Genomic DNA, 26,970 nt, shown 5'->3' on the forward strand with positions numbered 1-26,970 from the left:
CACAACTACCAAGGCTTTAGGTTGAATTAAAAATCAATTTTAGATGATCTTCAATTGAAATCGATATGGATTTCAAGTAGAGCCGGTCTTTATCACGGGAAGGTTTTTCAACTAGGAAAATCTGCAATGCAAATTTCTTTTTTTTAAACTTGTATGACTCTTAGTTCACTATTAAAGCACCTCCACAGACAGTGATATTTTGATGACGGGAGTGTCTTGACATAATCTTGTGAATTGAAAGAATTATGCGCCAATTCTTGTACAGCAATACAAATCATTAGGAATTAGGGAAAAGAAGAATTGATCCATCTTTATTTACTTAAAATACTATAAACAGAAGCACAGACCAAAATTATCCTTCCCTGAGGAGTGAGTCCAAGCAGAAGGACCATTAATTACTAAGTTGGATGCAAAAATGATAGTCTGTGACCGTGACATTGGGCCAATATTCCTCCTTGTCATCAACCTCCCTGTAGTCTTTGTGGTCGTCTATGTCATCTTCCTCCAATGGCTTGTCTCTCTTGTCCACCTTGGTGGGTCTGCCTTGACCTAGTTTCACTCTTACCAGTCTGAACATAACTCGAGTTTCTCCAACAATGGCTTCCCTCCCCCATGCCACTGACCTTTTTTTCCTCATTTTATAGCCTGCCTGTAAGTGACATTATCTGTAGACATGGAGTTAGTTGCTCTATATACACTGCTAATGCCCTGCTTTATCACTCCACCGTCTCTTTCAATTCCTCCACTGCCTCTATACTGTCCCATGCTTTGTCTGACATCCAGTCTTGCAGAAACTGCAATTTCCTCCAGCTAAACATGAGGATGACAAATACTGTCTACTTCGATCTCTAATATGGCCTAACTCTGCCCCAGCTCAGTGCAAATGCCACTGAAACCCTCCAGTCATGCTTTCATCACCACTAAACTTGATTGTTCTGGTGCTCTCCTGGCTGACTTCCTATAATTCACTGTCCATAAGCTTCAGCTCAACTAAAACTTTGCTATCCATATCCTATCGCATGTTAAATCTTGCTTCCAATCCAATTCAAAGTTATCATGATCATGTTTAAATCTCTTCATGGCCTTACCCCACTCTATTTCTAATCTCTTCCAGTCTTAAAAGGTTAAGTTCAGCTCATGTTGCAGAACACAGCTAATTGGTGGAACCAATAACTAACACATTTGAGTATGAACTGCGTTATTCTGCCTTTGTTCACCACTTTTGATTATAATGTTCTGTGAATAGGAAATGTCACATAGAATGTAAGCAGACATGACCATGCAGCGATATTTTAAAAATGGTAATATTTCCATAATCCAAAAGTGACTATCTTACATTTTATTCTTTTTCTCATAAACGTTACTTGGTATAGATGCTCCTGAAGGGTTACATGCAGAACTCCTGTGTTATCAGTAACGATCTCTTTAAACATGATGGCCCAGAAATTGCAGGACTGGTGTATCTCATGCGAAGCGCCATGAATTGGATTTTTTTTTTTTTGACTTCATGTTTCAGATTGGACTACTTTGTGTGTCACAAATTGCAAATCAACAGGGCATCTGGACCTTGTGGACGTGCAGTACAATGGTCAGTCTCCTTAACCAAGGAAACCTAAGGGTCAAAAAAGAAATGAGCGAATGACAGAGAAGGAGATAAGGTGAATTAGAGTCAAATTAGATATAGACAGGCAAGTATAGAGGAAGAATGAATTGAGAGTGAGAGGAAAAGCAAAAAAAAAAGTAAAATTTAAAGTGCAAAAAGCCTCTATTACCCGGGGGAGTTATACCGCATAACTTCATTGTTCCCTTTCTGGGAAGGCAAGGACGAGTGGCGTATCCGGACCACAAATCACATCATTGATGGGGTCCTTATGACCAGAATTACCAGCCCTAAATGGCTGTGGTGAGAGTAATTCATATTAACAGCACAAATGCAGTAATTTCATGACGCACATTGGGAAAGGCTCATGGCAAATTGGTAATTTTTTTGGTTTTGGTGAGACTAATGGCAGGGTGGCACAAATTGTCCAGTTTGTGGTGAATCAGAACTCCAATTGCTGGGGGGTTTTTTTTTTACACACTAATAATGGCAAGTACTGTGAGTTCCCCATTATTTATCCAGCAATTTCTGGGCTGATGTCAGGGAGGGTCACACGTTCCCACAAATACTATCTTATAGAAACATTGTACATTAAAACCAATCTGCCACACCTTTGGCTGTCTGCTTAATTTTTTCCATCAGCACAGTTTGTAGCACTGGCAGTGCCTTCCTTTTGTATTAGTCTGTAAAAGAATATAGTGAGTTGCCTAATGCATTTTCAAAATGGTTAATATATCTGTTGTGGAGAATTAATATTTCTGTACTCCTGATCATTGAATCCTCTGGTGGTGCCCTCATTTATTTGGGTGATTAGTATTATCTAGTTACAGGAGTGACTGCTGGAGTACGATTAAGTAACGTCTATCCTTTTAGTCTTCTGATTTTAGTTTTTTTTGTGTTTTGAGTTTTTTAACTAGTAAAATGCAAGCACAGGAACTTTGTCTAAACTTGTCTCCACATTAGTCATCAAGCAAACTGTATTAACAGTAACTAAGTGCCAATTAATTAGACAGTAATTTGCTGTAGTTGCTATCTAGACTTTTGCTTTCCAGCTTGTAATGGCACTAGATTTTATAGTGACTTTGTAATTGGTCTTTATTCAAAGTAACTGTTTTGTTGAAAACAGCTAGAGTACTATTAAAATAATTTATTGCAAAACTAGTTTTAAAATAAAACTTACAACAAAGTATTACCAATCTTATACAAGCAGAAAAGTTTTATGCAGAAGAAATAATGAGAAAATAAATGACAAATTGGAGATTTCAGCTATTTTCACTTATGACAATGTGAAAACCCTAGAGTATAAATGGCAATGAGAATTATTTGGTAACTAGCAAACTGAGGTAAATCTGTAGGCAACAAAAAGAAAACTTTTAAGTTGCTGTATCAACAGGTTTCTGACTTTTTCTTTTTGATAATCCAATCCAAAAGCGTCAAATACTTACAGAACACTTAAATGCTAGGCGATGGTTATTTTATCTAATAGCGTGTGATTTGTTGCATTTTGTGTACGCTTTTAAATATACTCCGCAGTAAAGTCCCAGAATAACCTTATCCTGAAGTGGCCGTGAGAAAAGCTATTTTTGTTACATTTGGAATGAGAATTTATTGAAAAGTCTTGAGGGCTTTTAATTGAGTTGCCATATTTTTGTCACCTCCTGACGTAGATTGCTAAAACATGCTGTCAAGTTTAACTTTGGGCAGCAGCACCACCATTTCCTTCTGCTTTCTGTAGGAGAGAGAGCGAGATGGGGGTTGAAATTCATCCTGGTCACTGGCGCAAAATAAATGATGTCAGATCGGTAACCCATTATACGAAGCGCCCGATTATTCCATTTCATTGCAGTCAATGGGGCAGAAAATCAGATCATTGTATAATGGACGGCCGATCCGATATTGCCTGAGACGAATTTCTACCTCCTGCTGTTGGAAGGTAGGGCTAATTTTTTTGAAATACTGATAGTCAGAGTCGTACAGCATAGAAACAGGCCCTTCGGCCCACCGCGTCCATGCCGACCATAATGCCTATCTATACTAATCCCACCTGCCTGCATTAATCCCATATCCCTCTATGCCATGCTCATTCAGGTATCTGTCCAGATGCCTCTTAAATGTTGCTCCTGTTCCTGCCTCCACCACCTCCTCAGGCAGCTCATTCCAGATACCCAATATTCTTTGTGTGAAAAATTTAGCCCTTTGATCCCCTTTGAACCTCCTCCCCCTCAGCTTAAATCTATGCCCTCTAGTTTTAGTCACTCCTACCATGGGAAACACACTCTGGCTATCTGCCCTATCTATGCCTCTCATAATTTTATATACCTCTTATGTCCCCTCTCAGCCTCCTTCGCTCCAGGGAAAACAGACCCAGCCTATCCAATCTCTCTTTATAACTCAAGCCCTCCAAACCAGGCAACACCCTTAATCACATCTTTCCTGTAGTGCGGCGACTAGAACTGCACACAGTACTCCAAATGCGGCCTAACCAACGTTATGTACAACTGTAACATGACGTCCCAACTCTTGTACTCAATGCCTTGGCCGATGAAGGCAAGCATGCCATACGCCGCCTTCACCTCCTTGTCTACCTGTGTTGCCACTTTCAGGGAACTATGTACTTGCACCCCAAGGTCTCTCTGCTCAAGAACACTCCCCAGGGCCCTGCCATTCACTGTATATGACCTGCCCTGGTTTAACTTCCCAAAATGCATCACTTCACACTTGTCTGCATTAAATTCTATTTGCCAATCCCTTGCCCACTTTCCCAGTTGATCTATATCCTGTTGTAACCTTAGACAACCTTCTTCACTGTCCACTATACCACCAACTTTGGTGTCTTCTGCAAACTTACTAATCATGCCCCTTACATTCACACCCAAGTCATTAATATATATGACAAACACCAGAGGGCTCAGCACCGATTCCTGCAGCACACCACTGGTCACCAGCCTCCAATCTGAAAAACAACCCTCCACTACCATCCTCTGCCTCCCATCACCAAGCCAATTTTGTATCCAATTGGCTAGCTACCCTGGATCCCATGTGATCGAACCTTCTGGACCAGCCTACCATGCGGGATCTTGTCAAAGGCCTTGCTAAAGTCCATGTGGACAACGTCCATCGCCCTGCCCTCGTCAATCCTCTTGGTCACCTCCTTGAAAAACTCAAACAAATTCGTGAGACATGATTTCCCACACACAAAGCCATGCTGACTATCCCTAATCAGACCATGCCTTTCCAAATGAATATAAATCCTGTCTGTCAGAATCCCTTCCAATAACTTTCCCACCACTGATGTAAGGCTCACCGGCCTGTAGTTCCCTGGCTTATCCCTGCTGCCCTTATATAAAGGCACAACATTAGCTATCCTCCAGTCTTCTGGTACCTCACTCGTGGCTAACGAGATCATCGAGCCAATCCCAAACCCATGATCATCGAGCCAATCGCCAAATGATTTTTTTAAAAATTTACTTGGGAACAGAATAGAATTACCATGTCTGTAATAATAGTGTGTTTTTGACTCTCTAGTTTGTGTTTCACTGCGCTATATATTTGCTTTAATCTATTAAGGTAGTGAGTCTCACATATAGTAGGGGCTTGGAGGAAACTGAGCACCAGGCTTCTGTGTAAAACTAGAATTGCCCTTTTTGTTCTGTGATTAATAGCTTGGAATCTTTATCACATTCCAAGATGTTTGGGGTTTGCATGGTCCTTTAACAACATCACTAAAAGACAGTATCTAAAAAGTGTAGACTGACCTCTTAACATTGAAGATTTCTATTTTAGCACGTGCTGAAGTCCATCTTGGTGGGCAGAAATGTATATAAGGATGTTGAGATTGGTTCTAACTGCTAGCAAACCTGAATGCACTTATAAAGCATTCAGTGGTAATTCTGTTCAGTAGCAAAAACTTCCTTGTTATTTTGTATAGTCCCTGAGTCATTGAAGTTCATCCATGAAGGATTTTGATTGTGCAATCTAAATTTTACATGCCATTCTCAAAAACATCCAGTACAGACTTGAATTTTGTCTGTGGGTAGTATGCATTATCTCAATAACAGAATCGAATGAAAATATACAAAGAATTTGGCCCTGAAACAAGGCTAGCAGTCAGCATCAATGTATTTTATTCGCTGCCCTTCATCACCACATTTATCTCTGCCATGATCATGAACAATACTGCTTTTGTGTAAATACTGTAGTACGGTATGAAACTGATGCTTGCTTTTAGTTTATCCTTGCATGCCCATTGTACACATGGTTTTAAAGTCATTTTATGTTTTTGTTTTTGCTCAGGTAGGGCTCGGAATCATATTTTGGCATCCAGTAAGGAAATTTTGGCATTCCTCATTAAATTAATTGATTCTATATCATCAAAGCATTGAGGAACATATTATCCCAGTCTTGTGTATGAGCTAGGCAAGTGGAAACACCTATAATTAGATTCTTTTTTGAAATCCCAACTGTCCCATGTGGAAGTTCACGGCTGGCTATGTATCTGAGGCGGATTGCAGCGTGGAAGGATTATTTTGTGCGCAATGCCCAGAAAAGTGAGAAAATGCAAAAATCTGTTAGCCAGATTATGTCTCTTGCCAAGTTCCTTTTGGAGAAGCTAGACATTCATGGGTTTGTATTTGCGTCTGGAGTTGTCAGCAGACACAACATCGTTAACAGCAGGACATATTTTCATAAGATTACCTCTTAATCATTTTTTTCCCCCCAAGTTGGTAAATTGCAGCTTCATTTATAGTCTCTGCTTGGAAAAACAGGAATTTATGTAGCAACCCTGCAGACCTTTTTCCTGTTAGGAAAAAAAGACTTTATTGTTTGGCAGCACCGGGAGACAGCACTGTTAACTGGAAGTTTGACCTGAAAACTCGCTCATTGATCTAACTGTTGCAGACTGAGCCAGGACCCCTCTGTAGGTGTCTCTAATTGTTTTTACTAAAAAGTGAAGGGAGGCTCACATACACCATCAACAGCTAACTGTGTATAGATAAGGCAATGTTGTTCTGACCTCAGTGTGTATCTTTCCATAAGTGCTTGGTCCTGGTGCTAATGTTTTTGCATATTGCAGAACAATAAAAACCTTTCGAGCTCAAAGCTTTCTAAAATGTTCTTCAAAAGTGTGTAAAAACCAGCCTTTTATTTTCTGCATACTCAACAGTTTTCAACAGTCTGTCAATGCTCATCTATCAGAAGGGGAATGGGGAATGTTGCAATAAAAGTTCCACAAAATGGTAGTATACATCAGTTGTGATCAAGACTGTTTAGCTGACACTTAAATCTTTGGCCCCTTGTTAAACATTAGAGACCAGACCTGATGACGGTAAGCAAACCAAATGAGATATTGCCTGAAGATTTACGGATTGTTGTAGACGTGCCAGATATTACCAGATAGGTGATCAATTATATTTGAAAACCAGGATGAGAGTTTGAAACTCGAGGCATTGCTTAACCCAGAGCAAATGTAGGTCAGTGAGTGCAGGGATGATGGGTGAATGGGACGGATAACCTCAAGTTTACAGAGGGTAGAAAGTGGGAGTTTCAGTAGCAGATGAGCTGCGGCAGGGCCGGAGTTGGGTGATGTGGAAGTAGACTATCTTCGTGATGGCACGGATGTGTGCTTGGAAGCTTGTCTTGGGGTCAGATATGGCGAACACCAAGTTTGCGAACAGTCTGGTTCAATCTCAGACTATTGTCAGGATGAGGGATGGCGTCTGTATCTAGGAAGAGGAGTTTGTTGCAGGGTCTGAAAATAGTGGCTTCGGTTTTCCCAATATTTGGTTGGAGAAAATTTCTGCTCATCCAGTACTGGATGTTGGACACTTTTTGTCTGACAACTTCGAGACAGTGGAGGGGTTGAGAGGGGTGGTGGTGAGGTAGGAACTGGGTATCTTCATTTGTCAATTTCCACGTATATACTGAACTACAAACTGAGAAATCCAAATAAGCATATGATCATAAATACTTTTTGTTTAATTGACCAAGCATTTAAAATTAATGCTAACTTACTACCTACCTTTTTCTCTTACTTCATGCACCCCTTTCCTGCATTTCCTCCCCCCCACTTTAGTCTGCAATCCAGCTACTAGAAACATGTTGCTCGAAACCTATATTTATGGTGGGTGGGGGAAGCAAAAACCGATTGAGTCTCATTACTAATTGTAAAAGCTGAACCAAAGTTTAATTTTTTTTTGTTATGCTGTTTCTGTCCTAATAAATGCTAGTTCCATCCTTGTGGCAGCCCATTATTATAACTGTTAAAACTATAGTAGTAATGAAAATTAGTTTGCACTTCGAATTGAATAAGACGATTTTGAATTGTTGCACGGATTGGCAAAATACACAAGTAGCTGACATGTAGGAAAGTATATGTGTATGAGGGTGTGGATGCATGTATTATATATGTTCAGTTTTTATATATTAATGCTTCATGACCCCACAAAAAGAACTGGCTTGGAAAGCTAGGTCTTCATCCTCTTTTAATCGCTGAGCCAGCCTATGACTGATGTGAAGTTTTGTACTTGTTTATAGCCATGTAGTGCAATTGGGCTCGCAGACTAAGTTCTGCTTCTAGTCATGCATGCTTATTTGACTAGCTGTAAAAGTTGAATGAACACAAAACTATACATTACCCCAATGATACAAAGGTTAACCTGGAGTTTTCTCCTCCTTGCTGCCCACCCTCCCCTTACCAATTTAGGACTGTTTAGGAAGGAACTTCAAATGAAATTGTGGGGTTATGTGGCAAACCATTAAAGCAGTGCATTGAAGAAGTGGTTCTGACTCTGATTTGTATTTTGTTTTGTAGAATTCAATTCGCCACAATCTCTCACTGCACAGCAAGTTTGTAAGAGTTCAGAATGAAGGAACTGGCAAGAGTTCTTGGTGGATGCTGAATCCCGAAGGGGGAAAGAGTGGAAAATCTCCGAGAAGAAGAGCCGCGTCCATGGATAACAACAGCAAGTTTGCTAAAAGCAGAGGGAGAGCAGCTAAGAAAAAGGCAGCACTTCAGGCAGGCCAAGATGGCAGTGCTGATAGTCCCGGAACACAGTTTTCAAAATGGCCTGGAAGTCCTAACTCCCACAGTAATGATGATTTTGATGCCTGGACCACTTTCAGAACGAGAACTGGCTCAAATGCTAGCACATTAAGTGGAAGGCTTTCACCTATTATGCCAGAACAGGAAGATATTGGGGATAATGAGGTTCATCAAATGTCACCCTTAGTCTACCCTGGTACCTCCAGTAAAATAACATCAACGCTACCAAGTCTAAGTGAGATGACTAGTTCTATGAACAATTCCATGACTGAAAATGTAATGGAGGATCTTTTGGATAACTTGAATCTTTTGTCCCCAAATTCATCAATGGTAGCATCTACCCAGCCTTCATCAGTGTCACTAATGCAGCAAAGCACTGGCTATTCTTTTGCACCCCAGAACACAGCCATTGGTTCACAGACCTCAGTTTACAGAAAATGCCTGTATGCCCAAAGCAGTATGAATTCCTTACAACAAATTCCTATGCAGACTTTTCAAGAAAAAAAACAGAGCTTTGGACCAAACACCCAATACAACTGTCCAACAGGACTCCTTAAAGAGTTACTAACTTCTGACTCACCACCTCATAGTGATATGCTACCACAAGTAGATACTTTGGTATCACAAGCTAGTAGTCGGATGGCCAGTCAAAATATGATGATCCCCACAACATATTCTAATCAAGCAGTTCACACCAAGATGATGAACCCCAGCGTCCAGCAACATCAAGTACATAATCAGCATTCGATTGCAATGAATGGTCGTGTCTTACCTCATACAGTGAGCATCATGACTCATCCTTCAAATATCCGACATCTGTCCGCACCAAAAAGTCAGCTACAAGTGCCTATGTCTTTGCAACTAAATGCAATGGATCCATGCTCTATCAACAGTGGTTATGGAAGAATGAATATTGCTGCTGTGAATCAGGAGAGGCTCCCTAGTGATTTGGACGATATGTTCATTGAAAGGCTGGACTGTGATGTTGAGTCCATTATTCGTAATGACCTTATGGATGGTGATACTCTAGATTTTAACTTTGACTGCTATTCAAACAGTTCAAAGGCATCCACACATAGCTGGGTATCTGGCTAACTGAGAGGTGGGTTTTAAATCTCACACCAAAACTGCATGTTCTTGCTTAGTTTATTAATGTTAATGAGATTAAAATTCTAAAATACCTGTCAATTTAGTGATGCTATAAACTATAAAAATAAAGGGGCGTGGTAATGGGATCCTATATGTTGTATCCCTTTAATACACTATCATGGGACTACACAAACGGTACAGTCTTGTGTAAAATTGGCATTTGGGGGAAAAAATGCCATTTCAGGGGAAAGGGGAAATTAACTAGTAGGAGCCTGCTGATTTTAGTTAGATTCTCTCCTACTAGCAGCAGAATGGGCGAAGCGGCTATCAGTCTGTGGAATTTAGGAGACCAATTGTTTGACCACAGGGAGTCTGGAAAGGGGAAGCCTAACCTTCACTTGAGAGACCCAGAGGAATAGAAGTGCCCCTCTTTTCCTCACAATGGAAAGTAAATTTTTCTTATGCCTTCTTCGGTTTCTGATCATCTCTTGACCTGAGTTCACCTGACTAGAAAGCCATGGTAGCTTCCCCACTCACATCAGAGTTAAAATAGTAGTTAGGACTTGATAATTTCATTGGACCCAATATTTAAGGAAGAAATCTGCTGGCTTATCACCTTCTTAAAGGAGCAGATTAAGATCAAAGATGGCAGATTTCAGTTGGTGTATTGGCAGATAAGTCACCTGGTCAGTTTTAACTTAATACCTGCCTGGGTTAAACTCGACCCCCAGAATTTTTGTAATGATTACCAGTTTCTGAATTTGTAATTCTGTCCTTTTTTTTTTTAAAAGGTGGTTTTGTAATGCATATAGCACAAGCTAGTTCATATCAGTAGTGCAAACTGAGAATCTGTTTTTTGAGTGGGCGCTGTTTCAGTCTTAAAGTATCAGTTAATGCTTGCTTTATGCAAGGGTGAAGCAACAGAATTTGAGCTTTGACAGAAAATAAATTATATCTGCAAAACTAAGACTAGATTTTTGCATCCCTTTCATACTTGTGAAAATTTACTGAACATAAAACAGCAGCTGGTGTCCAAATCAATGATTTGGATGTGGGAACCAATTGTAGTATTTCCAAGTTCGCAGATGATACAAAACTAGGTGTGTTGTGAGGAAGATGCAAAGCGGCTTCAAGGGGATTTGGAAAGACTTGGTGAGTGGGCAAGAACGTAGCAGATGAAATATAATGTGGATAAATGCGAGGTTATCCACTTTGGTAAGAGGAATAGATGTGCAGAGTGCTACTTAAATGGTAAGAGATTAGAAAGTGTAGATGTACAAAGGGACCTGGGTGTCTTTGTCAGTAAGTCACTGAAAGGTAACATGCAGGTGCAGCAAGCAATTATGAAGGCTAATGGTATGTTAGCCTTTATCGCAAGAGGATTTGAGTACAGGAGTAGTAAATTCTTGCTTCAGTTGTATAGAACCTTGGTTAGACAGCACCTGGAGTATTGTGTGCAGTTTTGGTCCCCTTACCTTGGGAAGGATATTATCGCCATAGACCGAGTACAATGAAAGTTCTCCAAACTTGTTCCCAGGATGGTGGGACTGTCCTGTGAAGAGAGATTGGGAAACTGGGCCTGTATTCTCTAGAATTTCGAAGAATGAGAGGTGATCTCATTGAAACCCACAAATTACTTAAAGGGATAGACAGGGTAGATGCAGCTAAGATGTTTCCCCTGGTTGGGGAGTCCGGAACCAGGGGACACAATTTCAAAATAAGGGGGAAGCCACTTAGGACAGAGATGAGGAGAAATCTCTTTACTCAGAGGGTTGTGAATCTTTGGAATACTCTACCCCAGAGGTCTGTGGAAGCTCAATCATTGAGTATGTTTAAAGCAGAGATTGACAGGTTTCTAAATACAAATGACATAAGGGGATATGAGGATAGTGTGGGGAAAAAGGCATTTAAGTGGATGATCATCCATGATCGTATTGAATGGTGGGGCAGCCTCGACGGGCTGAATAGCCTACTCCTGTTCCTATGTCCCAGGCTGAAATTAAGTTTAAATCCACTCCACCACACAAAAATAATACTTTTTGTATCTCCTTTTTTTTTCAGTCACAATGCATTATTCTTTAGTTTAATGGATTGGCAAGCTTCCCACATTCTGTGCTGTCAGCTTGGCTCAGAAGGTGAGAGTTCAAGTCCCAATGCACAATTAAGCAGCTAATCTAAGTTGGCACTTGAGACCCCGTACTGAGGCAGTACTGCATTGTCAGAGACTTTAAATCTAGTTCCCATCTCCTGTTCAGCTGGACATGAAAAATCTCAGACACAGTTAATAATAGAGCTAGGAATTCTTCGGGTGTCACTTCTCTCTCTAACGGCACCACCAAAATGGTTTAGGTGGTCATTTATCTCATTTAATCTTTGTGGGACCTTCGTGCGTGGAAATTGTCTGCCACAATCAGCTACAAAAATAACCACTTTCAAAGTAATTCACTTGGCTATGAAGTGCATTGGGACATCTTGATATGAAAAACACCAATATAAATGCAAGTTTGATCTTTTATTCTTTCCTTATATGTAACATCCTTCTCCCAGCCTCATGTAGGGAAAAAAGCTTCAGCTCAGTTCCTCCTCCAGACAGTGTGACCACATTTATTTGGATGGTGCAACCACAGAGGATTGGAACATGAGTTTGTACCCACCTCCTGTGAAGTCTGCTCTGTATTTTTGTACATACAGTGCTCAAGTTTATATTGGGCTTATCAACAGTTTTTTTTTAAAACCATGGATCATGATAGTACCTCCTTTCTACTTAATATATGCATGCATTGTGTCTACAAATTCTAAACCAAAAGCTTGTTCGATAGTAATATTTGTAGGTACCTTGCAATGCAGATGAGTATTGAAATGTTGTAGCTTCACGTCACCAGTGATGTGCAATACTATGGATGGGATTTTACTGAGCTCCCAACGTCTGTCTCTGTGCGTGGGTAGGTTGGCCCACCTGCTGTGGAGCCCGACGCTGGGAGTGCCGGCGGTGGTGAGGCTCCTTGCACCCCCCCCCACCCCCCAACCACTGGGCGACAGAACCAGACTTTGAATATTTAAATTAAGCGCATGAATAGGTTTAAATAAAGTTCACTCCAATCTTACCTTCAGCCCATGAGCTTCTGAACGGTGGCTGGCTCACGACTTCACTGTCCTGTCCAGGGCACACAGGCACCACAGTGGTGGGGAAGGGGGAAACTTTTTTGATTTTTAGTGCTGGGGTGGGGGAAATGGGGTCAGATTTACAGTACTAGCGTAGGAGATGATGGGAGAGGTGACGTCTGCACTTTGTTCAGTTTGGGGCAGTGGGGGGGGAGGTAAAGTGTTGAAGGTTAGTGTTTTTGGGCAGGGGTGATAGGGCAAATATTGAATTTAATTGTTAGTGGGGGGGGGGGGGTGCGGTGGTGGGAAAGGGGAAACAGATTTTTGGTTGATAGTTGGTGGGGGGGTGGGTTCTAACTTTAAAAATATAAATTAGCTGACCGGGCTGGCTGCCCTTTAAAAATGGCACCAACGCACAGGCAGCTGGTGCTATTGCTGCTGTCGGAGAGCCCACCCCCACCATATTTTTTGGGTCGGTGGGGGGGTTGGTGCAGCTCAACCGGCCCATTATTGTGGGCCGCCGTGATGCAGCATGCAGTCCGCATGTGTGGGCCACCATTTCTTCTGGCGGCAGGTGCATAAAATCCAGCCCTTTATGTCCTAATTAATCCCATATTTATGTACTAAGAAATTAAATATAAATTATAGAATGTATATGTTAAGTTTACTGAGATAAGCAATTCCTGTCAAATAGGACTTAGTAAATATTTTACTTTGTGTGTATATATATTTGAGCATGTACTTAGGAGAGTAAGTGTAGAAATTGCTAGAGTAATGAATAGATTGTGTTTGGCAATAATGCCTTTTTGCGATTTATAAAACAACTGGTACCGGAGAGTACATTTTACAATGCTGTAATCTAATTGAGAGTTTCAGATGACTTATAAATGACTTGAGCTTTGCTCTAGCAGTTTTAACAGTCGATTGAATCCTTGAGATTAGATTACAGTCTTGTATTCAGCCCCTGATGACTAGAATTTTCTGTAGTGGGGAATATCATCATAAATGAGAGCTAGTATTCATTTATGTTGAATTGACTTTTTATATAACAATAACTTGCATTTATGTAGCACCTTTAACGTAATAAAATGTCCAAAGGTGCTTCACAGGAGTGTTGATGAACAAAATTTGACACCGAGAAAGCACACGATATTAGGTCAGATGGCTGAAAGCTTGGCCAAAGAAGTAGGTTTTAAGAAGCGTCTTGAAGGAAGAAAGATGGTAGAGAGGCAGCGAGGTTTTAAGGAGGGAATTCCAGAGCTTTAGGGTGCAGCCAGTGGTGCAGCAATTAAAACTCAGCTGGTTGACACAAGCCAAACCTGGCTCGAGAGTTCTGAGTGAAATAAAGCAATTCTGAATTTCTCCTTGAGTAAGGAGTTTAGTTTGATTTTTTTTCTTTCTGCCCAGCAACTGAGTTCATCTGAGTTCTAATTTTTTTTTTAAAAACAACACCTTTGAACTGTGTTTGAAAATTTAACGTCAAGTGTAAGGATAATGCACTATTTCTGAATTATTATTACTTTCTCTTGGCTTAGTCTGCAACGGTTCAGTAGGTTTATGCCTTTTTGTGTTTGACACTTTTTTTTTCTATTTCTCATTAAACCAGATTTCTCTGAAGGCACCCAGACTGGATTGAAATCAGGAATTGGGAAAAGCAGTCCAAAGATGTCCTTCACCCTTTTTTGAATTCTCTTGATAAATGCTCCCTTTTCCCTTTCATCATACTTGGCAGCATGGAACATTTTCCTGCACAGGATGTTTGCCCAATGTTTGCAGGTTATGTGCTGCTCTAGATAAGGCCTCTGGAATTTGGAACTGTTTGGTTACAAAGTGCCAAACTCACTACAGAATGTCATTTCAAATATATGTGCTTTGTGTGCTTAATTAACAATTTTATTTTTAATTATGAGCATTACATGGGCCTGATCTGGTTGTTAACTATGGCTGTAACAAACTGTTCCTGAGCCGCTAAACCTCATCAATGAATTCCAGTAGTGATTGTGAAAATCTCAATGCAAATAACACACTTGCCATTTTAATTTAAAACACCACCATTATATGATGGTGGCAAGTCCTTCATCTCTGAGAAGTGGAACTGACATGCAGTTAAGGTTGGATTCGACTTCAAAACTTGCCAGTTTGTAGTGACACACAATTGTATTAATGATATTCTGCCTTTTAAGCCTTAGGACAGATTGCTTGCATATCTAATATGTTGCTGCTGATTGGCTCTTGTTATACCAGTTGGGCTTGTAATAGCTTAATTTTTTGAGCACGTACATGGGATGCTGGTTTTAGTGAATGACTAGACAATGGATCCATTTCAAAATATTCCCAACGATAAAGCCATAATCCAACATGCAGATGTTTATACATATGAAAAGGTGGGTTTCCTCCGGGTGCTCCGGTTTCCTCCCACATGCCAAAGACTTGCAGGTTGATAGATTAATTGGCCATTATAAATTGCCCCTAGTATAGGTAGGTGGTAGGGAAATATAGGGACAGGTGGGGATGTGGTAGGAATATGGGATTAGTGTAGGATTAGTATAAATGGGTGGTTGATGGTCAGCACAGACTCGGTGGGCCGAAGGGCCTGTTTCAGTGCTGTATCTCTTTAAAAAAAAAAAATGACCTTTTGTTAATACATAAACCACAGGAATTTAAAAAGAAATCGACTGTTAAAAGATCTGACACCAACAATTTTGTTAAATTTAAAGACTGCTCTTTGGAACGCGTGGGGGGTGGACTCAGCAGGAAACTGGGTCACAGTGGCCGTCCATTTAACACCCTACCTGGTGAATCCAATGGAAAGTCAAATCAGGCAGGGTGTAAATGGATAGCCGATCCAAATCTGACAGGTTCCAATTGGGTATGTTGGGTTAAAAATGACCTAAGAGTTTAATATTCAAATAATTACTTTTACTCCAAGATTAGTGATGCATCTTATGCAATATAGTTCAAAATATAAACAAACTCTTGTGTTTAAGCTTTCATGTAAAAGTTTTGAAGTGCAGTGTATTTGCAGTGAGTTTTTATAGTTCCAGTACTTTATTATATAGTTTGTAGATATCTATGCCATCCTTTTTGATTGGGCCTTCATCATGTCCACATCAGCTCTGAAAACATGGGAATGTCATACGCCAACCTGTCCCTGCCCATATGCTGCCACCTTATATAAATTACAATACTATATTGGAGTAGACTGAGGTTCTCCTCTTCCCCACTCCCCTTGGTTGTTGTGACTTTGCAAAGTTGAAAACTAATTGTGATTTGGCTTTTAACATTGAAGTCCTTAGTTTAAAAAAAAACAAATAAGTTACTTTTTCATATCTTAAGACTGACTTAATTTATATAAAATTACTTTTGTTATCTCTGAGCTGACGAGTAATTATTTATAGCACCTGTTTCATAGATTGATCACATGCCTACTATCTCTGCAATCTGAGGAACACCACATGGAGGAATGCTGTCATTATAAGGCTGCAGCCTTCTGTCTGTTGAGGAGAGGGTTTACCATTTCTTTTAACATATGTTCTCCCAAACATAAGGCCCAGGCAAAATTCTGTCAGCATGAAGATTCCACTTGACCACATCAGTATCAGGGAAAGGGCTTCTGTTCATGTCCTCTGTTAAAACTAATCAAAGACTTCTGAAATTTAATAACTGGTTATTTTGCACTGACATATTAGATTGCCATGTAGTTCTTCAGTTTTAGATGTAAACATTAGTGTTGCAATATCACAATCTGCCTTGATGTTGAGAAACATCTTGTCATTGGGGAAGTTGACCTTGATGGCCTATGCAACAATATTTTCAACCAAGTGCAGATGTTTTATTTTGCACTATTTGATTGACTATAGGAGAAGATCTTGCTAAGATGTTTCTGGATACAGATCCAGGACATGCAACCAGCAGTTGACTTATGCAAATTGATTTCAAAGTAGTATGTTTGAGTTTCTAAATTCACATCTCCACAAGCCTGATTTTGTCCCAATATGAGGGATTTGAGCTTCAGCAGAAGCTGTAGACTCTTTAGTTGGTATATTGTTTTGTGCTGGAACGGCACCCCACTTTTGAGTCCCAAGATTTTAGAAATACACAAATATAATAGTTGCAGTTCTTATGGCTCAGTACTGGTGTGTTTCTAGTGCTGGAGGTTTTCTTGACATATGGCAAACCCCAGCTTCTTGATACTATTTAGCTTTATTGTTTTAAGGTACTCAGTTCATCCTCATCAAATACAGGAATGGTGATGTTTTAGTCTGCTTGTCCGCAAGTAGTTTGAAACTCCAGCTGTCCAGATGGGTAGTGGAGTGAATTTTATTCTTGTTACGCACAGTGTACACACCTTTAGAAGACCATTCAGCTAAAGGAATAGAACCATCTTTTTCTCAACTCACCAGTTGCTTGGATGACATCTGGAAGATAGCCACATCTAGTCCTCCTTGCATGTACATTCTCCAAATATACCAGAAGATGCAGCCTTTTTTGTGAAGAAGGCAACTTAACCCATTTACTTTCACCCTGACAACATAACACTGTTTGTAGCTACACATGTAAGACCTGTAAAATTCCTGTTGCAGTTGGTTGGGAGAAATAGCATATGTATAACATAGAATTGAGTGAGAGAGTTGGGTAGAGACACCTGTATGAATTTTTCTGAGGCTCTGTCTGCAAGGGATGGTGTTTCAAGTTTTAATCCTAGCTTATTGAAGCATGCATTCAGTTGTGAGGACAGACCTGATTTTTCTCTGACACCAGTTTTGTGGCTGCTTAGAATCCAAGGTATCAGCGCAGTTCAGGTAGTTCTCTCACCTCTGAGTCAGAAGGTTGTAGGTTCAACACCACACGATAGATATGAATATATTATTTAGGCTGACATTTTAATGTAGCAACAAGGAGTGTTGCATTATTGAAGGTGCTATCTTTTAAGTCCCATGTTGAGTCAAGTCCCAGTCTGCTGCTCAGGTGGCTGGAACAGATCCCAAGGGACTATGCAGAGAAGAAACAGTGAGTTTTCCTGGCCAACATTCCTCCCCCAACCAGCAACACCAGAACAAGATTATATGGTCATTTATTTGCTGTTTGTGGGACAGTACTGTGCAGAAATTGGCTGCTGTGTTTATCTACATAATGACACTGGTTATATTCTAAATGTCATCCATTGGATGTTAAATTTTAAGATGCAATATTTCTTCCCCCCCCCCCCCCCCCTTTTCCTTCCACAGCTGTGGTGGCAGCTACAGTACTTGGGCGCATATGAGCATCATGTTGGAACATCAAGACCCACAATCCATTCCCATCTCGCCTCCCAAAAATTTGTTGAGTTTTCAGTCTCAGCTGAGCTGCTATGGAGATATCTCGAGCAAAGGCTGATGGGGAGGGAGAGTCACCTGTAGTCACTGGCACACCTCTTAGTTGGCTTTCATACTAGTGGAGGCCCATCAATGGGTGAACCCCTGATGACACTTGGTCCCGAGATAACTAGGGATGGCAGAAAAAAAACTACCAAGGTGAAAGTCATTCTATTGAAAATATTCAATCTAAAATGCAATGATTGCACAGTTTTTGGCAATGCAAACAATTGAAAGATGCAAATATCTGTTCAACTCACCTAAATTTGTTACAGTGCACTATTGACGGCTAGATCAGATGACATTCAGTGTTATGGGGTTTTATTTGGTCATAAACTGACATGTTTAATAATTAAATAGTTGAAGAATGAAAAATCTCATCTGCTTCTGCATTGACATTGTTAATGTGGGTTTTTTGGCATTATGTTTAAAGAAAACAAGTACTGCAGGTCATTTAAGTGTGTTTCTTTTTCCTCCCATCATGAGTTTACAGAATCACAGGAAAAAAATTAGGGACATTGTGCACCTTCAGTTTTTTTTATATATTAACTGGATTAAAATAAGATTTTTGTATGTATGCAGTTAGATTTTTACATCCTAGGGGGTGCTATTAAGTGATGGTGTTTGCTGGTTTTTGTAAATATACAACAAAACTCAAAAGCATAAGAGTTTTCTGAATTTAATCAGTTTTGCCTGATGTGGATTTTTGTGCAGGGACTAATGTAAAATTGTAAGGTTTTTTTTGCTACGTTTTTTGATCAATTATTTAACTAAATCAGATTTCTTATACAAGTTTTCATTCTGCTTAATGTTATACTAAATTTAAAGTACCACAAAGTGTTACACGTTCTCAGCTAGATGCTCGTACAGTTTCATAACTGTATTTCATTGGTCATCATAATATAGAAGCTCAGAAAGCTTTGAGTAGAACTACCTTAATTGTAAATGATTGCTCTGTGAAATGTGCAGATGTTACCTATGCATACAAAGTCTTAACTTTGAATTTTTTGCAGATTTGTACTGTTAAAAGTATATTAAAATAGTTATTCAGATATTTTAAATGTAACAAAGATGTATTGTTTCAGATATAGCTATATGTAACCATACATGGTATATAATGTTTATTTAGAAGTTAGTGATGGAAATCATACTACTTTTGATAAACCAATACTATTTCCTTCAGTACAACTAATGGATGTTATGTACTTCTTGATGTAAATGACTGATCAGAGTCAGCAGAGCATCCCGAGGAAGAGGGAAGAAAGCATCATTGGACCAATTGTTTTTCAACATTGAAAATTAATTGCACTTAAGCTTTTTAAAAAAAAAGTTTTAATAAACATTACTTTTATGAATCATTAATGAAATTTAAGTACTTACATTTATTAACTTGAGGTAAATGTGACTTGTCTATTGCATGTAGTTTATAAATAAAAATTGCAATAGGAGTAGGTTTTTTAAAAAAAAACAAATTGAAAATTACCAATTTGCACAAAACTGACCCTTCTTTTCATGGATGTTCCGCAGACCAATTTCAACCTGAAACTGGCATGTAAATAATGCTTGCTCCAGTACTTCAGACTGTAGCAGTACTTGAAAATTTCACCACTTTATATTCCTTCAATAATGTAGGCTGTAACTAAATATATTGTTTCATAGACAAGTGCCTGATAGTGTACATTAAAAAACAAAAGAACAATCTTTGCTGTTATTGTATGGAGCCATAATAAATGTATATAAATTCTGTTACAGAATCTGAATTGTGTTATTGTTATCTTTTTCTGATTAAAGTGTAAAAGGCTTCATTTATATGAATTGCATTCTTCCCCCTTGAAATGGGAGGGAAGGGAAATTGCACCCTCATTCCACCTGTTTTGAGTGCATAAAATGGGGGCAACATCCCACTCTCAATCTGCACCAGGGGTATGGGCATCACCATAATGGCAAAGGCAGCTTCCCAGGTGTGGGTCACACCATGTGAAAAGTTGTTAGGCTTCTTATATCTGTAAATAAGGGGCATAATGTTTGTTTTCAGGACCCATGCAGGAACTTTGGCAGTATAGAGTGAAGCAAGCACTGGGATTGCTTTGCTCAACACCTGGTCTACATGTGGTTTAATCAGCGGGTCATTAAAAGGCCAGCACCAAAAATGTAAGTTGTTTTTTTTTCAGGCTTAACTTGATGTGTATTATTGTGTGCTTATGCTGCCCACACTCAACTCGACTCCCATTCTTCTCCCTTCCGCTCTGGATTTACTTGAGTTTCTACCAGCAAGGCAGCAGGCCCAAATTGAATCTTGGGAAACTGGTGACTGTCTCTATAGGCATGATAGGTGCTGCCAGCTTGCCACTCATGTTACAATAAGGCCTGAGGCCCAATTACTGCTAAGCCTCAAGACTCCTGGTTCAGGTGTGCATTGGAAGCATACCACCAGTTATGTGCCTAAAGTCAGACCAGAACAAATTTTCACCCCATTGTGCCACAAATTCTAATTTTTAATTCTAAATCAGTTTTGTGAAATGTGGCTTTAGTGCACTGTGAATAAAGTGGGAATAGACACATACTGTTCTCAACAAGATTTTGTATCCTTCAATATAGCATTATTTTTTGATACCAAACACCACGTTTGCCTAATGATTCCCTTGGTTTTTTTTTGTATTTATTTGCTAAGTTTTTTTTTAAAGCAATGGAGGTTTTCCATGTATAAAGGATGTTTTCTGGTCAATGATGAGATAAATACATCTACAAACCTGGCCAGATGTCCATTGTCCTCCTCATCAGTGTATTATATTTTTGTTCCAAGAAATCTTCTCTGAAGATTTTAACTTGTTGCTGGGCACAGCTCTATGGACAGATGTATGGTCGAATACCATTCTGGATTGATTTTCATTTATGTGAGCCATGGCAGAATATTAAACCGTTGAGCATCCTAACTGAGCCTGATCCTATCATTGTCTGAAGTCCACATGTATATTTTCAGCAAGGATCGCTGGTGGCTATGATGCTTAATCCATTTGTAGAGCCCTTGCCACCACCCTGGTTGAGATCAGCTAATTCAACACAGACTGTGAATCAAACTTGACACTTTATATTTAAAGGGTGTGTTTTGGGTAAAAGAAAAGGATTGAGGATTATAGTGAATGTCCTGCCATTTACAATACATAAGTAAATAATGTATATGAAAAAGATTTATCCTAGAATTCTCATGGAAATGGATGAAACACTGATATTTTAAGAACTGCATGAATGTACAAACTGCACCCAAGTCCTGAAGGACACCCAAAATGCTGTCCTGATGTTCAAAACATGAACTGAAAAGTTATAGGCTAATCTAGTCTAATATCTGTGGTACGGAAAATGTTTGAGATGACTACTTTTTATGATAGAATATTCCAAAGCACTTTACAGCCAAAGTACTTTTAGACTGTAGTCATTGTTGGAATGAAGGAGTACCTGCAATATAATTCAAATTAAATTAATGGATGAGGACTTATCCAGAGGCTGTTTTGGATTTTAAATAGTATTTGATAAAGTTTCACATGAGGCTTTTGGAAGGGACAATTCAGAAACTTAATAGCAAATAATAGTGTTGAAAACTGCCTAACCAATGATGATTAAAAGCTCATGATAAATGGAAAAGGTACTGCTGATGGACAAGGATAAGCAAATTTGGTAATCAAGTGGAGAGATACAGTATTCGAAGAGTACGAGGACCATTAAGTAGATGGGCGAAGAATTGGCAAATGTTTTTATTTTTTAAAAAAAATGTAAAGTATGCATATTGGAACAGGATACAGCAAATGTGCACACATTGAAAGGATGCCCATCAGCAAAAATGGAAAAAATTTGGGTTTTATTAACCATTCACTGAAAATTTACAGTCAGTATAAAGCTGATCAAATACTGTTAAATTTCAAAAGTATTTGAATGCTGTCAAAATATCTTTCTTCTGACTTTATCACTAGAAGGAGATCTTATCTAGGATATTTTATACTAATTTGACATCCTATTTTTCAAAGGACATTGATATATTGCAGAGGATTTGTAAAAGAACAAGAAGGATAAATATAAGTCATCTGATCTAAGTTACGAGGAAAAACTCTGAGTCTAAGTTGTTCTTGTTGGGAGAAAAAATGGGGAAGTATGATCCAGATCTTAAACCAGTTGAAAGTGATAGATGATGAAATGTAAGCAAGCTCTTTGACTTTGGCCATATAGTTAGGGGATACAGGTTTAACATTAACCAGCTTCAAATGAGAAGAAATTTCTTCTCCCATTAAGAATACTGAAACAGATTCCCAACAACACAGTTAATGCTGTGCCAATAAGCTTATTCAACTAGGACCCAAATAAATAATTGGCTTAAAAAGATTGGATTGGAGGTTAGGGATAATAGAAACACTCCATGTGACACAATGTTTCCTGTGCAGCTAGCTTTTAGGGGAAAGGGTGCAAGCCCCTTGGAAATGTGAAGATATATGTGAATAAATATTTTGGAGTGTTGCTTAGGCCCAATGGCCTTTATACCTTTCCCGTATTCATAGAAACGATTTTTTAACACTCAGCCTCTAGTACATGGCCTACCGATCGGGAGAACTATATTTCCCAAATTTCTGAAGCTAGGTACAAACTCAGAAGATGTGACCCTGATTGGGAAATTGCCTTCTGTATGGTGAGGCTTTTTAAAAGTTAGATATACAGCAAGTTGCAGAGCTAGAAATATAAATTATTCTGTGACCATGAACACCAATCAAATTATTCCTTGGACACTGTAAGAGAAGTGTGTTCCCATATTCAACTTAAACCTGTAATTTTCACCTTTTACATGCATTATAAATAGTAACTGACCAAGGAATTGTAGATGTAAACTGATCCACGACAAAGTAATACTCAAAGCAATAGGAACTGTGCGTGCTGCTAATTGTAATTCTTCATTTGCCAGTCGTCATGGGGGCTAGAACGAATCAAGTTGAGGATATTCTAGTCCAGCCAGTTTGGCTAGTGAATAACATGACTCATACAGATGAAGAGTAACTCCTCAGTTCAATCCTCAGTCTATGTTGTGTTACCTGATTTCAACTGGCGTGGCTGTAGGGATATTGCAATTCTCCTGAGTTAGGTGCACATTGATAGGCTTCATGCTTTTGATCTTGATCTGCTTTTGATTGCCTTCAAGCTACTTTTTTGAGTTTTTGGTGAGGTCAGGACCTCATGGTCTGTGTTGATGCCGACCACCACCCTTGGAGTTGAATAACCTAATTGTCAAAGTTCACACAAATGCTAGCAACAGACCTAGGACTGAAGGCAAACCAGCAGCACAGAAAAATAAAACAGTGAGGAGTCAATGCTATCAGACAAAAGGAGCCAGGAAAGAAGTCAAATTGACCCTCGCATAGGTACTTGTGTAGTAAAGAGTAGGAGGTTTACAGGGAATGTTGCGGAGGTGAGCTTCCAGACTAAAGTGTGAAAACATGAAGGTGGTCATCTGGGTAGTATTTCTGGTGTGACTTGCTGCTGGGGAGGGGCAAATTAGACATGTCAATGTATGGTTTAAAAGGTGTAGAATGAAGGGTTTCAATTTCCTAGGACATTAGGATAAATTATGGGACAGGAGGAAATTATACAGACAATGGATTTCATCTGAATCGGACTAGTACCAATAAAACAGTGGAGGAGGATCTAGATCAATAAGGTGGGAGGAAGGGTAAATACAACAGATCCAAAAAGAAATATAAAGATGAATGAAGGTAGGAAAGGTATTAAAGCCAAATGGTGTACAGAGCAGGACAGAATGGATGATGTTTTGCACAGATACTAATACAGCAGGTAAGTCTGAAGACTTGAAGCTCTGACCACACTGGAAATGTCAAGCCATAATTTGCTGTATATGTGCATCTAATGATATCTGCCATTAGCTAGACTTGCTCTTGCACATTTTAGGTTTTTAAATTTTTTGATGACAAATGGCTGAAAGTATGAACTGATAATGTCACAGCAAGGGAAACAAGACACCGGGGACCCAAGTGAACAGGGCAAGCAACTGTATATCTCCTTAACTAATCAGATTGAAGGATTGTGAAATTAGGAGCGTCAGGGCTGGGAAGGACATGTAAATTAGTGTGGGTGAATTCAATGTCAAATCAGGTACAGAGATAGAAAGAACAGTTCGATTGAGAGACAAAAGAAAAGTAAAATGATTTTTAAAATTACATTTTACATTGTAAAAATTTCAAATAATTAAAACATGAGACAAATACTTACAATAGGTAATTATCAGTGGCAGAGAGGTTGACTGGTAGTATTTTAATACTTACCACATCATTAATAGGGTGCTTAGACCGAAATGAACTTGACTTTCTGTGGGGAGTTTAGTTCATATCTACCATGCAAGTACAGTAACATTACACTGTTCAACGCAATTCAATGGTGAGTGAGAAAAATGAGATACTGTTTTTGCAAAGCTAACAATGGAGTGGCACATCTGATGCTAACTTTTAGATTTCATTTCTTAACTGCACATCTGCCCCTTTCTTTAGTATTTGTGCATAAATAATGGAGAGCACCATTAGCCTCATTGTTACTTTGATAATAAATTAGTCAGTCATTTTGGCACAGAAGGAGGCCATTCGGCCCATCGAACCCATGCCAGTTCTGTGTAGAACAATCCACTCAGTCCCATTCCCCTGCTCTATCCCCATAGGCCTGCAAGTATATTTCCCTCAAGTGCCCATCAAATTTCTTTTTGAAATCATTGTCTCCTCTTCCACCACCTGCGTAGGCAGGGTATTCCAGGTTATTATTGCTGTTTTAAAAAACGTTCTTCCTCACATCTGCCACCCATCTCTTACCCCCAACCCCCCCAGCATCTTTTGCCCAAAACCTTAAATCTGTGTCCTCTGGTCCTTGTATGATCAACTAATGGGAACAATTTTTCTTTGTCTATGTTATCTAAACCTATTGTAATCTTGTACACCTTTATCAATTGTAATTCGTAATCTACTTTGCTGCAAGGAGAACAACTCCAGCTTCTCAACCCTGTAGCTAAAATCTCTCATCCCTGGAACTATTCTGGTAAATCTCCTCTGCAACTTGTCAAGGTCCCTCGCATCCTAAAGTGTGGTGACCAGAACTGGGCCACTACTTGTGGCCTAACCAAATCTTTTTAACGCTTCAGCATAACTTCCCTGCTTTTATGCTCAATGCCTCTATTTATGAAGCCCAAGATGTGTTTTGCTAATCACTCTCTCAATATGTCTTTCCACCTTCAAAGATCTATGCACATGAACCCCAGGTCCCTTTGGCCTTGCATATTCTTTAGAAGTGTGCCATTTAGTCTATATTCCCTCTTCCTATTCCTTCTGCTAAAATGCGTCACCTCACACTTTTTATATTAAATTCTATATGCTAATTGTTTGCCATTCTGCTAGCCTGTCTATGCCCTACTACTGTCTATTTGGTATCATCCTCACTTTTGACCATTGGGGAACACTACTATCTACCCTTTTCAAGTCTGGAAAACAACCATTTACCATGACACGGACTCTCCTATTCCATGAACCTGAAATTATTTACCAGCCTTTTATGTGGTACTTCAACAAACACTTTCTAAATATCCATATAGACAGCAACCACTGCAATCTCTTCATCAACCTTCTCTGTTACTTCATCAAAAAGTTCAATTAGATTAGCGAAATACAATCTGTCTTTTACAAATCCGTGCTAGCTCTCCTTAGTTAACTCAGCTTGCAAGTGCCTGTTTCCACCACCCCCTGCCCCTAATTGCCCACCACTGATGTTAAACTATACTTGACTTCGTCCTCACCAATCTGCCTGCTGCAGATGTATCTGTCCGCAACAATATTGGTAGGAGTGACCACCGCACAGTCCTTGTGGAGATAAAGTTCTGTCTTCACATGAGGATCCCCTCCATTGCATTGTGTCGCACTAGCACCGTCCGGAATGCAACTCTGAACTGGACATCGATGAGGTGCTGTGGGCCATTAGCAGCAGCAGAATTGTACTCGACGACAATCTCTAACCACATGGCCTGGCATATTCCCTACTGTACCATTACCATCAAGCCAGGGGACAGCCTTGGTTCAATGAAGAGTGCAGGAAGGTATGCCAGGAGCAGCACCAGGCATACCTCAAAACAAGGTGTCAACCTGGTGAAGCTGCAACCCAGGACTACTTGCATGCCAAATAGTCTAAACTACATTCTTCTTCTTTGGCCTCCTTGTCTCAAGAGACAATGGGTAAGTGCCTGGAGGTGGTCAGTGGATTGTGAAGCAGCGCCTGGAGTTGCTATAAAGGCCAATTCTAGAGTGACAGACTCTTCCACAGGTGCTACAGATAAAATTGGTTGCCGGGGCTGTTACACAGTTGGCTCTCCCCTTGCGCTTCTGTCTTTTATCCTGCCAACTGCTAAGTCTCTTCGACTCGCCACACTTTAGCCCCGCCTTTATGGCTGCCTGCCAGCTCTGGCGATCGCTGGCAACTGACTCCCACGACTTGTGGTCAATGTCACAGGACTTTATGTCATGTTTGCAGACGTCTTTAAAGCAGCGTCATGGACGGCCGGTGGGTCTGATACCAGTGGCGAGCTCGCTGTACAAAGTGTCCTTGGGGGTCCTGCCATCTTCCATGCGGCTCACATGGCCAAGCCATCTCAAGCGCATGCGCTTGAGCTAAGTGATCCTATAACCAATGGATCAGATCTAAGCTTTGCAGTCCTGCCACATCTAGTCGTGAATGGTGGTGGATAATTAAACAACTAACTGGAG

At 39.8% G+C, this 26,970-nt stretch overlaps 1 protein-coding gene across 1 annotated transcript in view; it reads left to right on the forward strand.

Annotated features, from left to right (window-relative positions):
- The window catches only part of LOC137371229 (forkhead box protein O1-like), an 84,750-nt gene extending 64,809 nt beyond the window's left edge, over positions 1-19,941 (forward strand). Inside the window, exons 2-3 of the mRNA XM_068033438.1 lie at positions 8,412-9,744; positions 14,440-19,941. Of these exons, the coding sequence (XP_067889539.1) occupies positions 8,412-9,737 (1,326 nt within the window). The 3' untranslated portion in view covers positions 9,738-9,744; positions 14,440-19,941. The remainder of the gene's footprint in view (positions 1-8,411; positions 9,745-14,439) is intronic.
- The last annotated feature ends 7,029 nt before the right edge of the window (positions 19,942-26,970 follow it).

The sequence above is a fragment of the Heterodontus francisci genome, chromosome 6, assembly GCF_036365525.1.
Source record: "Heterodontus francisci isolate sHetFra1 chromosome 6, sHetFra1.hap1, whole genome shotgun sequence".
NCBI lineage: Eukaryota > Metazoa > Chordata > Chondrichthyes > Heterodontiformes > Heterodontidae > Heterodontus > Heterodontus francisci.